The 14640-nt window shown below is 41.9% G+C and overlaps 1 protein-coding gene across 1 annotated transcript in view; it reads left to right on the top strand.

Moving 5' to 3' along the window:
* The first annotated feature begins 1954 nt into the window (after nt 1–1954).
* vps37d (VPS37D subunit of ESCRT-I) overlaps nt 1955–14640 on the top strand; it is a 54898-nt gene continuing 42212 nt past the window's right edge. The window contains exon 1 of the mRNA XM_012864432.3: nt 1955–2213. Coding sequence (XP_012719886.2) covers nt 1986–2213 — 228 coding nt within the window. The 5' untranslated portion in view covers nt 1955–1985. The remainder of the gene's footprint in view (nt 2214–14640) is intronic.

Below are 14640 nucleotides of genomic sequence, written 5' to 3'. Positions count from 1 at the left end.
TGAGAATTAGAGGCCTCAGATTTTTTTTGGGGGGGGGGGGGGGGGGGGGGGGGGTGGGTCAGGTTCTGCCTAAAGCAGAGGATTTTAGCTATCTTGTTCACAGCACAGGGGATGGTAGGACAGACGGATTGAGGCTACATCTGCTGTAGTGCTGCTCAGGTCCATTGTGGTGAATAATCCAAAATGAGCAAAAAAAAGAAGGAAATCTCTCCATTTACCTCTCTCTGTGGTTCGACCCCTCACCTCTTTCACGATGATGTGGATTATGGACTGACAGAACGACATCCTGGATACACGAGGCAAAAAAGAGCTTCCTCTGTAAGGGAGGCTGGACTCAACCTTACAGATAGGTAGCTGGAAGTAGATCTGCTGCTTCTCCATATCAACAGGATTTGGTTGAGGTGGTTGGGCATCTGATCGGGATGCCTCAATTCAATTAAATTTTATTTATATAGCACCAAATGACAGCAAACGTCATTTCAAGTCTCTTTCCAAAGTCAGACTCCATCAGATCCTCCAGGTTGGTCAGAAAGTTTCCTCTCTAAGGAAACCCAGCAGGTTGCATCAAGTCTCTCCAAGCAGCATTCACTCCTCCTGAAAGAGCGTAGAGCCACAGTGGACAGTCGTCTGCATTGTTGATGGCTTTGCAGCAATCCCTCATACTGAGCATGCATGAAGCGACAGTGGAGAGGAAAACTCCCCTTTAACAGGGAGGAGAACCTCCAGCAGAACCAGAACCAGGCTCAGTGTGAACGCTCATCTGCCTCCACCCACTGGGGCTTAGAGAAGACAGAGCAGAGACACAGAAAGCTCAGAAGCTCACATTGACCCAGGAGTACTTTCTATGTTAGATGGTAATAGAGGATGATCTGCCTCCCCTGATGATGTCACAGCTAACAGAACACCAGACCAGGTGTACCTTCTATGAAGAGAAAAATGAGAGAACAAAAAGTTCAAATTTTAAATAACAACAAACAATGCAGATCGGAGAACAGTTTCAGACTAATATTCTCTCGCTCAGCAGAGTGAGAGAAATAGGCCCTGATGTCCTCCAGCAGCCTAAGCCTATAGCAGCATAACTATAGAGGTAGCTCAGGGTAACATGAACCACTCTGACTATAAGCTTTGTCACAAAGGAAAGTTTTAAGCCTAGTCTTAAAAGTAGACGGGGTGTCTGCCTCACGGACTAAAACTGAGAGTTGGTTCCACAGGAGAGGAGCCTGATAGCTAAAGGATCTGCCTCCCATTCTACTTTTAGAGACTCTAGGAACCACCAGCAGACCTGCAGTCTGAGAGCGAAGTGCTCTGTTAGGAACATACGGGGTAATCAGAGCTCTGATACAAGAGTCAGGTTAATCTAGGGCTAGAGGATAATTCAGTAACAATATATATCGATCGACAGACATATATTGATGATGGAAAAAGGGTCAATAAAAAGTTCAATAGAATAAAAGTTTTCCTTTTGCTTTCTAGCCATGTAGATTAATATTATAGTCATTATTCCCTCCCAGCAAATCATAACGCAGACACAGGAAGCTCCGCCCCCTTCATAGAGTTCAGATATCACGTGTTCTTTTTTCTTTTTTAAATACTTGCAGTTTTGGTGAAAAGTTGGTTGAATAGAGGTTTGAATTTGAATTCAGTGTTTGTGTGTGTCTGTATCTAAAAATAGGTCGTCAAGCAGCAGCATAAAATAGCCAGGGCTGCACTTAAAATATTTAAATTGTAAAATTGTAAAATATTTCATATTTAACAATAATTATTATTGAGATCGATCAATATGATTTCTATTTTATCTATATGCTTTTGTCAACTTCAGTGAAGTTGAATTTAAAGGTTCGGATTTTACTTGAAGCTCCCACTTCCGACACAACCCGAACGCAGCACCGTGACGGCACCAAGCCGCGCTTTTATTGCGAAAGGCTCCACCGGAAGCGTCGCGGTTTCACACAGTGCGCCGCCGCGTGCGGGCTCCTCGCATTCCGATGCGGTCTGGCTGCGCGAGCAGCAGTCAGTGTGCGGCGGGACGTCGCTGCGTCGCAACCCGCTCCTCTCGCTCCCGTCCGGGCGCCGTTTTTAAGGCGTCGAAGATGTCCAACTCCAAGGAGGGCAGCTCCTGTCCCGACGGCTACCGGGCTCTGAGCACCGCCGAGCTGCGGGAGCTGCTGCAAAGCAACGACAAGATGGACCAAATTATCCGACTCAACGAGAAGGTAAGGCATCTTCAGTTACAAGCTCAAACAGCCCGCTGGCTTCTTGCGCTAATTCTCCCCCCTTTCTTTTCTTCTTTTCTTTTTTATCGCTGCTTAATATCAGTGAATGGGTTTTTAAATGTAATAACTGGAGTAGAAATAAATTACGCGTGCGTGTTTTTAGTGGGCAGTTGGTTGGTTGGTGTGGAGCAGATGCGTGATCGGTTGTCTGCGTGGCGAGCGGTCGGGTCTCCCACTTTCATCAGGGTTAAGGATCCGAGTTTGGGTTGTGGAAAACGTGAGATTCACATTTCTGCTCCTTTAAATGTGTGTTACTGTGGTGTTCGGTGGTCCCTGAGGTGGAGGAGGCTTCATATGCAACGTTGACCACCCCCCACTCCCACTCCCACTCCCAGCACAATGTGGGTTACATTGGTGCCATACAGGAGTGGGAGTGTTTATAGTCCCTATAATATTCCCTAGAAATTAAATACTGGAGGGAGATTCCAACTTTTAGCAACTCGAGCTTCTTCGCATTAGTCATAATTAATTAATTTTTTATAGTTTTGTTTCTTATATGTTCCTGTGGTAATAAATAGGCTGACCGTTAAAGCTATAGTTGGTAATACTGGTCAGAAACAGTTTTTGTTATGCTGGGTGAAATCTGGTCCTTCCATCCTGAGAGTAGTTAATACATTATTTATTAAGGGCAAAAAGAGGTTAAAAAAATTACATGCTGCAGGCATGGAAAAACTGACCAATCACTGCTGTTTGTTCTGAATGGCAGTGATTGGTTGATGCGGGGGATCATCTTATCTATTGGTTGTTCACACGTCAATCATTCTGATGTGCTCACATAAGACCAGTGTGCTCTTTCCTTGTTAGTTTCTGCTTGCTGGCTGCGCATTTCCAGTGTTTATGTTTTCGATTAGCTTAGCGGTTAGCTTCGGTGTTAGCCGTTCATTGTAGCGCCACGGCTCTCACCGCATACTTTGAACATGGCTTAGAAGTCGCAAGAAAAAAACTGGGTTCATGTTTATGAGAAGAAGAGGAAGGCTTCTGCAGAAAGAAATAAGACCAGAGCGGATTTGGGAGATTTTTTTCGTACGATCCCCCTGAGGAGCGGATAAAGCCGCTAAGACGGTCTTTCACATGCGCAGTTATTCAAAAAGGGACTTGGGGAAACTTTCGGAAAAATTGCCAGCTCTATATTTAAATCTACTAGCCTTGCCTTTCTCACTTTTAAAGTAGTTTGTCACCTCAACAGCACATCACGGTCAGTTTTTCACTTTGTTTTTGTGTTATGTTGTCAATTGTTACAGGGCTTAGCCAAGGTTGGATGGGCCCCTGAGCAGAATTTTATTTGGAGCCCCGTCTTCCTATTAAAGGTTGATTTATGTTTGACACACCAAAGAGGTCCGCATGGCTAAAAGCTTTCGCTCCGGAAAATTCCTAACTATGCAAACATGGCGAACAAGCAAACGTTTCTGGCAGAGATTTGTAAATATAGACATCTTTATGATTTGGCTCATAAAAGTCACCGTGATCAACAAATTGTTAACCATTCTTGGACAATCGCTATCACTCTTAGAATAAAGTAAGATGCTTTAACGTGTTGGAAACAACTGTTTTCTACTTCAACATGTAGTGGGTGTAGTACTCTTGGCGTAGGTGCACACCACTGCCCCCTAGAGTCCTGGAGTATAGTGCTACTTCGGAGGAAATGGCAATCATTTACGGGCGGAACGTACTTGTGTCAAGCAAAAATAAGACCATCGCCACCACTAATATCGTTTCGGCCCGTATTTGTTGGAGTCTGGGAAAGGGAGGCCTAGCTTAATTTGCTGAGCTTCAACGCGATCACGGATAATAGGTTATTATTTGCTGAGATGTGTTTGTGAACGAACGGAGCTGAAACACGGAAAAAATATAAGTTGTGACTTTATTATTGCAACAAACTATGAAGATTGTTCATTTGTGCAAAGTTAGCTTCCCCATTTAAAGTGTAAACAATTTAAAATATGTTAATGCATCTGTGCTGAAACTGTTAAATCAAATTTCATTGTATTCTCAACAAAACACATTGTTAAAATTCATTTTGTGAAATCCCAAATGTCGTAGCTCAGCTGTGTTTTTGTTGTTAGTATGTGTTTTGTTGGTAACAAGAAGAAGAAAAAAATCACTACTGGACAGCATCTTTAATTTTTAAAAGGTAAAATTACTCGGTATAACCCCTAACCGCTGCTGCAGCTCTAACCCTTGCCCTTCCCGTAAACCCTGACTTGATATTAAAATTTCATAACCACGGCTATGGCCGCTTCTCCTCCCACGCGATGGGACTGTATTAATACATTTATGTCCCCCACAGCACAGGGAATGCAAACAGACACTCGCGCAGAAGAAAGCGGCTCAGAGCTCCACCCGGGGTGGGGGGCGGTGGGGGTCCCAAAGTTTTTCAAGAGCTCTGTTTATGAGGTTTTGTTTTTCCCGTGGACAATATAAAGCATTGAGGAGCTGCAGCGTTGAATGGGTTCCTCATAGCTACGGGTGGAGCGATAACAACAGTGTGCAGTGAAACATAAACCGGCGTGGGTTTAGCCACCCTGCAGTCGTCTGAACCACGGAGGGGGGTAGAAGATTAGCGAACCAGGGATTGGATTTTAAAAATCTTTGAACTGGACCTTTAGGTGTTTTTGACCGCCGTCTCCCAAAGAAGGTAAAAGCTGAATAAAACACAATTTAGCCCAGAAAATTAAAAGCGTTACTTTTGGCCAGGATCAGGTTTAAAGATTTGCAATTTAAAACCCTGGGATGATGGAGATTAAATGGTTGAATCACAAGAGAGAGAGAGAGAGAGGGGGGGGGGTCCCATATTTCTGACTCAGAGCGGCCCGGGGCTGTGTTAGTCAGTGTCGACTGAAGCGGTAATTAATCTGCCATTAATACCCAACACGGCGCTTGTGTGGATTCGATCATCTCGCGGGGATTTAGCCCAAATCATTGCAGGTAGACGCATGAAAACATAAACGGCATGAAATCATGCTTAGGAGGCGGTGTGTGTGAGTGTGTGTGTGTGTGTGTGTGTGTGTGTGTGTGTGTGTGTGTGTGTGTGCGACATCTTCCATGCTGCCGCCTCTCGTCTCGGACAAACTGTGCGAGCCGTGCGGCTTCTTAGCTTTGTGTTAATTATGATTGTTATGTAAGCTGCTCGGTTTAATTAGTGATAATGAATGTGAATCATGACTGCTGCAGACTGCCTGGTGCAATGGAGCTCGTTACTAGAGATGCTCCAGATGACATTTCACTCAATGCCAATTAAAGGTCTAGGATACTCGTTCTGATTTACTTTCTAAGGATGCCAACGGACAGCAACGTCCTTTTTAGAAAGTTAACCGTGTTGATACTGAAACTACAACTGTAATGTGTCTTTCTGGCAAAACTAAATGTGTTTAGCGCTTCTTAAGAAACACATCAGCTATATTATATCAATATGGCTGTGTCTAAATCTGATCGCTGCTTTTGGCTGTCATTCTGCTGGTAGATTGTCTGTAGTATTAATATCGATGCAACAATAAGAGTTTTATGGTCAATCTTAGTTTTTGACCTGATGAATTTTCAGAAATGATGACAAAATGGTTTTTCTAGCCGTCCTGCTATTAGTGGTCATTAAATATTTATATTGAGAGCAGAGGTGACGTCACGCTGCCTGTGGTTTACAAAAGATCCCTCGTGTTTAATGACAAACAGGGTTGGAAACATCAATATGATAAAACTGAGCGACCTTGTTGTGCTACACTCAACCTTCCTGTTATCTGCCTAAAACGTTGCTCTCTCTCACGCTCACAACCTGGAGGAATTACAGAAATGTCCCATAAATATATCTGTCCTCTAAATAGGTTCTGTTTTTGTTTTGAAGTTTTTACATTTGTCTTTTTATTTATGTTATTTACAAAAAAGTAAAGCATAATTGTGAGGGGGGGGAAGTGATGATGCTCAAACAGATACAGTTTTTCTAGTTTAACCCTGTTTTTATTTATTTATTTTTAATGTTGTTTTTACTACTCGGGGTGGTAATTGGGGATTAGTGCTCCGCGTTGTGACTGAACTTGGTCCTTCTGGATAAATTCCTCCTTTATAAGACTCTTCATAAAAAAATTACATATTTTGTACCCTGTGATCCATAAATCTCATTTTTTTGTTTTTTTTTGCGATGTTTTGCAGTCCCCTCTGTTCTGAAGAATGTTCACTGTCCATGTTTTGTTTTTTTTTGTTTTTTTTCACTTATGTTATTGCTTTTCTCTTATGTTATGCTTTGTCATGTATAAAAATAACCTTAAAAAATGTTGTTTAAAAGTATGTCCTTAAATCTGCAGTAGAGGGTTTTCATAAACTGTATTTTGTTTCATAGCTTCAGTATGCGTTCCCGCAGCGGCCCATTCGGTGGGGGGTGGGGACGGGGGGGGGGGGGGGGGCTGTCCATCAGGCTAATTACAGCTAGCGTTAGCTCATATTGTCCGGGAGGTTCACAACTTAAGCCTGGTTTATGCTTGACACATCGGTTAGGTCTGCACAGCCATATTCTGTCGTTTTGGCTTCCACGGCCCGCCGCGTGGCCCAAAGTTTCCACACTGGGAAAATTTGTAACTGCATGGATATTGCTGGTGAAGATTCTCAGTCATCCAGGTCATGGTCATTCCAAAAAAAGTTAAAAATCAAACAACTGGACTTTTCCCCCCCGAAGTTTAAAGACGTTTGGCTTCCCATCCAGGAAGCTTTCTCAATTCAAATGTCTGGAATAGTGTGGAGCTCCAAGCTTTATATTATTGCCCAAAAAGGCGTTGTTATGGCTTAGATAACATGCAAATTAACCCAAAACTGGTCCACCACCGTAGTAATGGGAAGTCGTTATGGTCATCGTTGGTCTAGTTTACAGGGGAGATGTTGTGATCACCTGCATGGAGGTGAGTATTGTGGTGAAAATCAGAAGGAATCAAACCTGTAGCTGTGTTGTAAGTTTGTGAAAGTTGACGGCGGAGGTTCATAAATATAGACATCTTTACGATTTGGTCCTTAAAGATCACCGTGATGAACAAATTGTTAAAAATTCCTGGACGGAAATCGGCATCACTCTCTGAAGAAAGGAAGAGGCTTAATTGTTGGAAACAACTGTGTGTTCCACTTCTACGTGTATGGGGTGTAGAACGCTTGGCGTAAGAGCGCGACGCTGCCCTCTAGAGTCCAGGAGAATAGTGCTACTTCGGAGGAAGAGCAGCACGGAGCATAAATGCTGCAGACGTCGTGTCCTCACGTCTCATTTCTGTGCAGGACCTACATGTGTCAAGCATAAAGCAAACTTTAGCTGATGCACATTCATCAGCTTTCCGCGTTGTTGAGTGGCGGAAATACGTCGGGAAGTAAAACTGTCGGGGCTCCCGATACAACATTTCTATTCGAAACATTAAAGAACTCAAAATTATTACTTATTAAGTAAAGTTTCAACCATAATTACAACATCGTGCAAGTCCAGCCTGGGCACTGGGAAGACAAACCAACTTGCATAATACTGCTTTGTTTACTGTTTTTGTTGTTCAACAATAACAGAAGTTCTTCTTCTGTGGTTTCTGTAGGGAGATTTAATAACTGAACATTGGTGGTTCTATTCTGAAGCCAGGTTCATATACACACGCGTTATGATCGGATTAATCGATTGTGTGCCCATATAAACGATTATTTTTAGTTTTTTTTTAGTTTAATTTCAATCCAATCGTTACATTTTGTGCACGTAAACAGCTAATTTCTGTCTCTGGATAAGTCTTCAGTCTCAACCACGTTTCTGCACTGCTTTTAGGTGCACCGTTGCATAAATGAATCCAGGTTGTTGATTGTAGGCTGACCAATGGGTCTACCTTTTTCATGGCTCTGGAATACATCTGGTTTTTACCAGATTTTCTGAAGATTTTAAATCTATCCTCAAGCGATCAAAACCGCCCTCACCGCAGAATGTGTTGGTTCATGTGTTCCAGTCGGTAAACCGGTGCCAGCGCTCTCTTTCTTTCCTTTGGCACGGCCAGAAAACGCCGATCCTGGGATCTCCGTGCGTAATGTTTGCATCCCAGCTCAACACGCAGTAATCCACATGTCTTAACTGACAATTATTTATTGTTTATTAATCTATTAATAAATCCTCAGAGACAAGATAAAAAAAAAGAGAGTATTTAGACTCCTTTTGTGCTGTCAGGATGTCCTGTCATTTCACCTCCAGGCCGTCTGAGGTAAGTCTGAGAATCAAAGCGACAGGCAGAGATTCGTGTGAGGGAAACGCTCGCAGACTGAAGAAGTGTCAGTCAGACCTCACAGCTTAACAATCGGCCATAATGAGCGGCAAAGCTCAAAGAGGACCTGCAGAATGGACCGGTGATATGAGATTATGTCTGCTACCGATGACGCACCTTCCTTTCATGTGTTGTTATAATAAAATGAGTCATTTTCGCTTTAAACTCTTTCCAAACGCTCTGAGTTGAGACGCCTTGAGACTTGCAGGGCAGATCCGCTGCATACGGATCGTCTTCCGAGACGTTTGTCCCGGGCTGAGTGTTTAATTGATGGCTCCAGACTGCAGGAACCCTCGTTAGGCTTCATGTTGTTGGGGATGAAAGAGGAACGCCACGAAAACGCAGCCAGACGAGTCAGAAGTCATTTGTAGAGGACGGCAAAGGCTGCAGCCCGTTAAATCAGAGTGCAGAGGACTCTCCGTCCCTCAGCACAGCGCTGGTTGTTGTTCGATTAAAACGGCTGGAAACGATTTTGCAAAAATAATCTAATTGCGATTTTTTTTTTTTCTTAATATTGTGATTAAATGCGATTTGTTTCCAGTTTAATTTATCACGTCTTTTTTAAACATATACAAACAACAAATCAATTTGTTTCCTCACTGTGCGGATTAGTTGCTAAAAGACCCACAGCATCTAAACTCGGATCAAAAATTATTGCGTTCTGCCTACGATTTATTTCAACCAAAATTGCAATTTTGACTTTTCTCTGCATTAACCACAAGCAACAAAAATGTTCTCTAAAAAAAGATGTTTGTAAAGAAGGACTATTTAAAACAAGAACTTTTACTGTTTTTATTAATCAGAATATTATTCAAGAGAACAGCTTTTAATTGATTTGGACATCAATCCTTGTTGAACATAAAGTGCAACCAACAAGCAAGTCTATGTATTAAACTGATTGACCTGTACTTAATGCTTTGTATGATTATATAAACTCTAAAACAAGTAATAAAATTAGATTATCTCACTGCTGCAACTGTCTTCCCTTCCATGTGGAGCAAACCCACTTTAAACATTTTACCAACACCTAATGGACGTGTCTAATTCCCTGATTGTTACATAGCCAAAAATTGCAGACCTCTGCGATTTGGAAATTGCGTTTTTTTAAATCGCGATTATATTGAAAATGTGATTAATTGTTCAGCCCTACTGGAAACGAGGGCCTCCCTTCTCGTTCCTGTCTGTCTTATCGTTATTCCTGTTGAAAGGACAGCAGGGCAGGGCGCATGTTTCTGTTTACAACAGCGTCACAGAGTCCTCCGGTACCTTTTTTAACGACGCCTGGAAATGTGAGACAGATGTGGGGGTCCTCCAGGGACAAAGTGACCCCATGGAGTGAGGAAAGTGTCCGTCTCTCAGGACGGCTGGATGAGGAGGAGCGTCTCATCCAGCCGGAGAGGAGCGGCTCTATTGTTCAGCAGGACTTCAGGGAGCAGCGATCATTTGAATTATTTATGGGGTTTTTAATGTTCTGGTGACTGTGTGACGTTCTGGACCCCTCCCCCATGTTTCCCAATATCCCAATCCCCCCCCCCCAAAGCAGAGCAGCTGCATGCAGCTCCGTGTCACAATCTGTCTTTCACGCTTTTAAACACTTCCTGCATTTTGGACTCAGATGTTTGTCTGAGTGACTACAGATCATCTTTATTTTCGCCGGTAAGCCTGGCAGGCCGGCTTTAAGGGCTGTGACTTTAACAAGGAGCAAAATGGCTTCTGTTAATGTATTTGTTCTGTGTGTGAGCGCAGGGAGACTCTATAAAAACCTTGTTGGTGTCAGTTTAATTTATTTTATTTCCCACTTTTCTTTTTTTTTTTTACGATTCTCCTGGTTCTCTTACAGACCTTTGCTTCTCTAGATAGATAGATAGATAGATAGATAGATAGATAGATGGATATCTTTATTGTCATTTTGTATACACAAAGTGCGTACAGAACGAAATTTCGTTTGCATACAGCTTGAAAAAAGTCACTCTAGAAATCACTCTAAAAATCACAGTAGATTGCACTATTTTTCAGGATAAACATAAAGATAAGTGTCTAGTGTTTATTGCACCAATACTGGCCCTTGCAAAAGTATTCACATCCCGGATATATATATATATATATATATATATATATATATATATATATATATATATATATATATATATATATATATATATATATATATATATATATATATATATATATATATAATTTTTTTTTATTATTATTATTTTTTTTTTACATGTTTTCACCTAGGAGTGGACACTAATTCTCTGTCAATACATATCGCAATATAACTTCATTAAATAAAGGTGATGTAACCTTTCTATATACATCACAGTTTATGATCACAGCATTTTTCACTGACTGACGTTCCGGGTTTTATGTAGTAAAATGTTATATTGAAGGAGTTTTATGAACATAATAAAATAATTGTCATAAGTTATGTACAGGCGTCTGTTGTGTAACCTTGCCTGCAAGATGAATTCTCGTCCATCTTGTATCCATCGTGTACCGCTCCGGCTTCATCCGTTTCGTGACAGAACCAAAAACGGTTCGGGCCAATCACGTCGCAGCATTGAGGTTTAAGCTGCTGCTCTCGCATTTGATTGGTCAGAACCGATTTCTTCTTTGATGGTTGAACAGGAAGATGCGCCTTGACTAGTTTAGCTAGTGGTGATGCTTACTGCTGCTTACGTTTTAATTTGATGCCGTGATTGGCTAAAACTAGAGGTCGATTAAATATATCCGCCAGCCAATATTTTGGCTCACATTTGCGGTATGTAAGCATCGGCCATCAGCCGATGCGTACATACGTTCGCCGGTCCATTAGTGCATTCAGCAGCCATGATCGTTTTCTTTTACTCTCACTTTGCCAATATCGGCTTCAAAAATTGGCCCAAAAACAAACTAAACAACTAAACAAACGGGTATCGGTTTGCCTGAAATCAATATTATCGGTATCGGGCTTAAAAAAACCCGTATCGGTTGATCTGTAGCTAAAACCAACCTTTGGTGGGCGGGCACTAGGTGCCGCTTCGCCCAATCAGCTCAGAGAGTTCTGCTGACTGTCCCTCCTTTCCCCAAACTGGTTCAAATGGAGCAGAACCAGATTGATAATATGCAGAACTAGAGCGCTACACGTTATCAATCTGAATATCTGATGTGGGCATTCTTGGCTGTCATGTTTATATCGATATCGTAATTATATTGTATCGACCAAAATTAAGAAATATATCGGAATATGTTTTGGCCATTTTCTCCATCCTTCTTTTCACCTGTAAAGTCGTCTTAATATAAATATTCAGTTGCACATCAAACTTTGAAGAGTTTTATTTGTAAAAAAAACAAAAAAGTTGAAAGTAGTGCAAAATTTAGCATTTCATTGTGTTTTTTTTTTATGTCCTGTCTACCTAGCTGAATGCATTTTGTTGTTGTGACATGAGTACAAACGTTTTTTTTGCACGGCGCTTCTATTTGAACCGAAGGTCACCGTCGCTTTGAGAACAGCTTCACATTTTGTGTGTCTGCGCAGCGTCGGGACGATAAGGTGGTCCTCCTTCAGCAGCGACTGCACCCGTCAAGTCTGGCTTCGGTCGGGCTGCATGAGAACAAGCAGCTTCCTGCAAAACAGCGGCGCTACCTTCCTGCACCCGTAGAGAAGATGAGCGCCCACAGGATATGGTCTCTCATGCATCGATGCCTCTCACCTTCTCAGCTGCAGGAACCACCGTCATATATTTGCACACTCCGACCCCTTCTCGCCTCCCCCCCAACGTCTACAGATCATGTTTGCGTTTTCTCCTGGTTACCAGGGAGCCCTGCTGGCGTTAAAAGCAAACATTTATCAGCCTGAAAACGGAAGCGCAGGGTTGGGCCCCATTTACATCTGCTTCCCTTCAGGCCTTTTGAGTGAAATGTTCTCCCTGGGATCCGACGACGACGTTGTTGTTTCATATCGAGGACAGTTTCTTTTTTTTTTAGATGCATAAATCATCTCCTTCACTGTAAAAAGAACTGGGGGATAAAAGCTTTCCGGTTTTAAAAGTTAAACTACGACCGCCGATGTTCTGTCGGGATGAAAAGAAAAACTTTGTCGGCTTTTAAGCTGCTTTAACGGACTCTGACGGTAGAAAAACTGTCTGGCTGCTACGTTTTCCCTCTGAATATGAGTTTAGACGCACGTTTTCAGGACTAACGCCACGCCTGGAGGTGTGGATGTGCAGAGCGGACATTTCTAATTCTGATGTTAACGTCTAGATCAGGGCCCAGAGAGACATTTTTGTCCCTCGTCCAGCCAAATTAAATTTGTTGAGAGCCACAAACAGCTACAGGGAAAAATAAAATTTGCTTAATTTTACAGAATCTACCACCGGAAGTTTGTTTTTACGTTTTTTTTAATTAAATAAAAACTGCTTTAAGTTTTTGGTTTTACATTCTGAAATAAAGGAAATTGTCAAACTTTTACACAGAAAGGAACGACTAAGTTTTCTTCAATGATACATTCAAGTTTTATAGAAAATTATCTCAAAAAGCAGGTAGTTTGTAAACAAAAGACAAGAAAAAATTACTTCATAAAAAAAATATTCCTTCCAGTTTTAGTGTCTCTCCTTGTAGACATTTTATGTGTATATTGTATGAAAACTGCTAAAGGAAGCACTTTTTTTTTTTTAATGACATTTACAAAAATTGCTTCAGCATTTTTGTGTTGCAGACTTCTGGTCTACATAAATACAATATAAACGAGATAAACTAGTAATTAATGCGCAGTTTAAAAAGTGGCAGCTGTCGTTATTACCTTTTTAATTAAAGGTTGGACATCCTGAAGGCTCACAATCTTTATCTATTACTAAATATGGGAATAATAACAATAATATGTATTTATTTTGTGCTGTAGTTGGGACTTTATAGGTGGAAATCATGCTTTAAAGTTGTTAATTTCGCAGTAAATGTGAAAGTTTGTTGTAATAAAAACAGAATAAAATGGTGTAGGAAATTAATATTTTTAAAAAGTCAATAGATTTGATAATAAAAGTGCAGTGGCTGCCCAAACACACGATTCTGGGAAAACCCAGATGTAATTCTGGATTCTGGATTGGGCCCGGTTCTCCAGCAGGAGATGAATAGGAGCTGTTTTGTTTGGCAAAGAGCCCCGGGGGGGGGGCAATTGCTAAATGAACTGAATCGGGCTGAAATAAGAGACGAAGAGTAATGAGCTGGTCCAAACGAGGTGCCGTTCTGGGCTTTCTGAAAGGTGAAGAGCCAACATCATAGTTAGTTTTGCAGCTGATTGTTTATAGTGTGAAAACCAGCCTTGAAAACGTTTCTCATTAAATCACCACAACAAAAACGGGTCGGGTTGGTTCTGCCCTGAAGCCGGAGCTCCTGTAAGCCTAAACCTGGTCGCCTTCCAGCCGAGGCTCGTTCCAGCTTCCTGGGTGCAGGATCCGGTTCTTTCCTCGACGACTGCAGCTCTTCTGCTCCTCCAAAGCTCCCACTGCGGCGCTACAAGGGAAATAAAACCTGCAGCCATGCAGCAGAGCGGCGGTGAGCCGATGTGGGTCGCTGTGCAGTGATCTGAGAGAACGGGTCACATTTCAGACGCTGGAGCAGGATTTTAATTACAATAGTTAAAGCTTTTGTTTTTCTGGTGTTTTTTTTTATTTTTTTATTCAATTCAATTTTATTTATATAGCGGCAAATCATGAAACATGTCATCTCAAGGCACTTTACAAAACCAAGTTCAATCATATTATACAGATTGGTCAAAATGTCCTATATAAGGAAACCAGTTGATTGCATCAAAGTCCCGACAAGCAGCATTCACTCCTGGGGAACCGTAGAGCCACAGTGGACAGTCGTCTGCATTGTCCATGGCTTTGCTGCAATCCCTCATACTGAGCAAGCATGAAGCGACAGTGGAAAGAAAAACTCCCCATTAACGGGAAGGAAAACCTCCGGCAGAACCAGGCTCAGTATGAACGGTCATCTGCCTCGACCGCCTCATATATACTCTGTATTGTCACTTTATGCATGCTGAGTATGAGGGATTGCTGCAAAGCCATCAACAATGCAGACGACTGTCCACTGTGGCTCTACGCTCTTTCAGGAGGAGTGAATGCTGCTTGGAG

This window comes from Fundulus heteroclitus, chromosome 11 (assembly GCF_011125445.2).
Source record: "Fundulus heteroclitus isolate FHET01 chromosome 11, MU-UCD_Fhet_4.1, whole genome shotgun sequence".
NCBI lineage: Eukaryota > Metazoa > Chordata > Actinopteri > Cyprinodontiformes > Fundulidae > Fundulus > Fundulus heteroclitus.
Note: the sequence above shows the minus strand (reverse complement) of the source record. Positions and strands in the feature narration are given on the sequence as shown.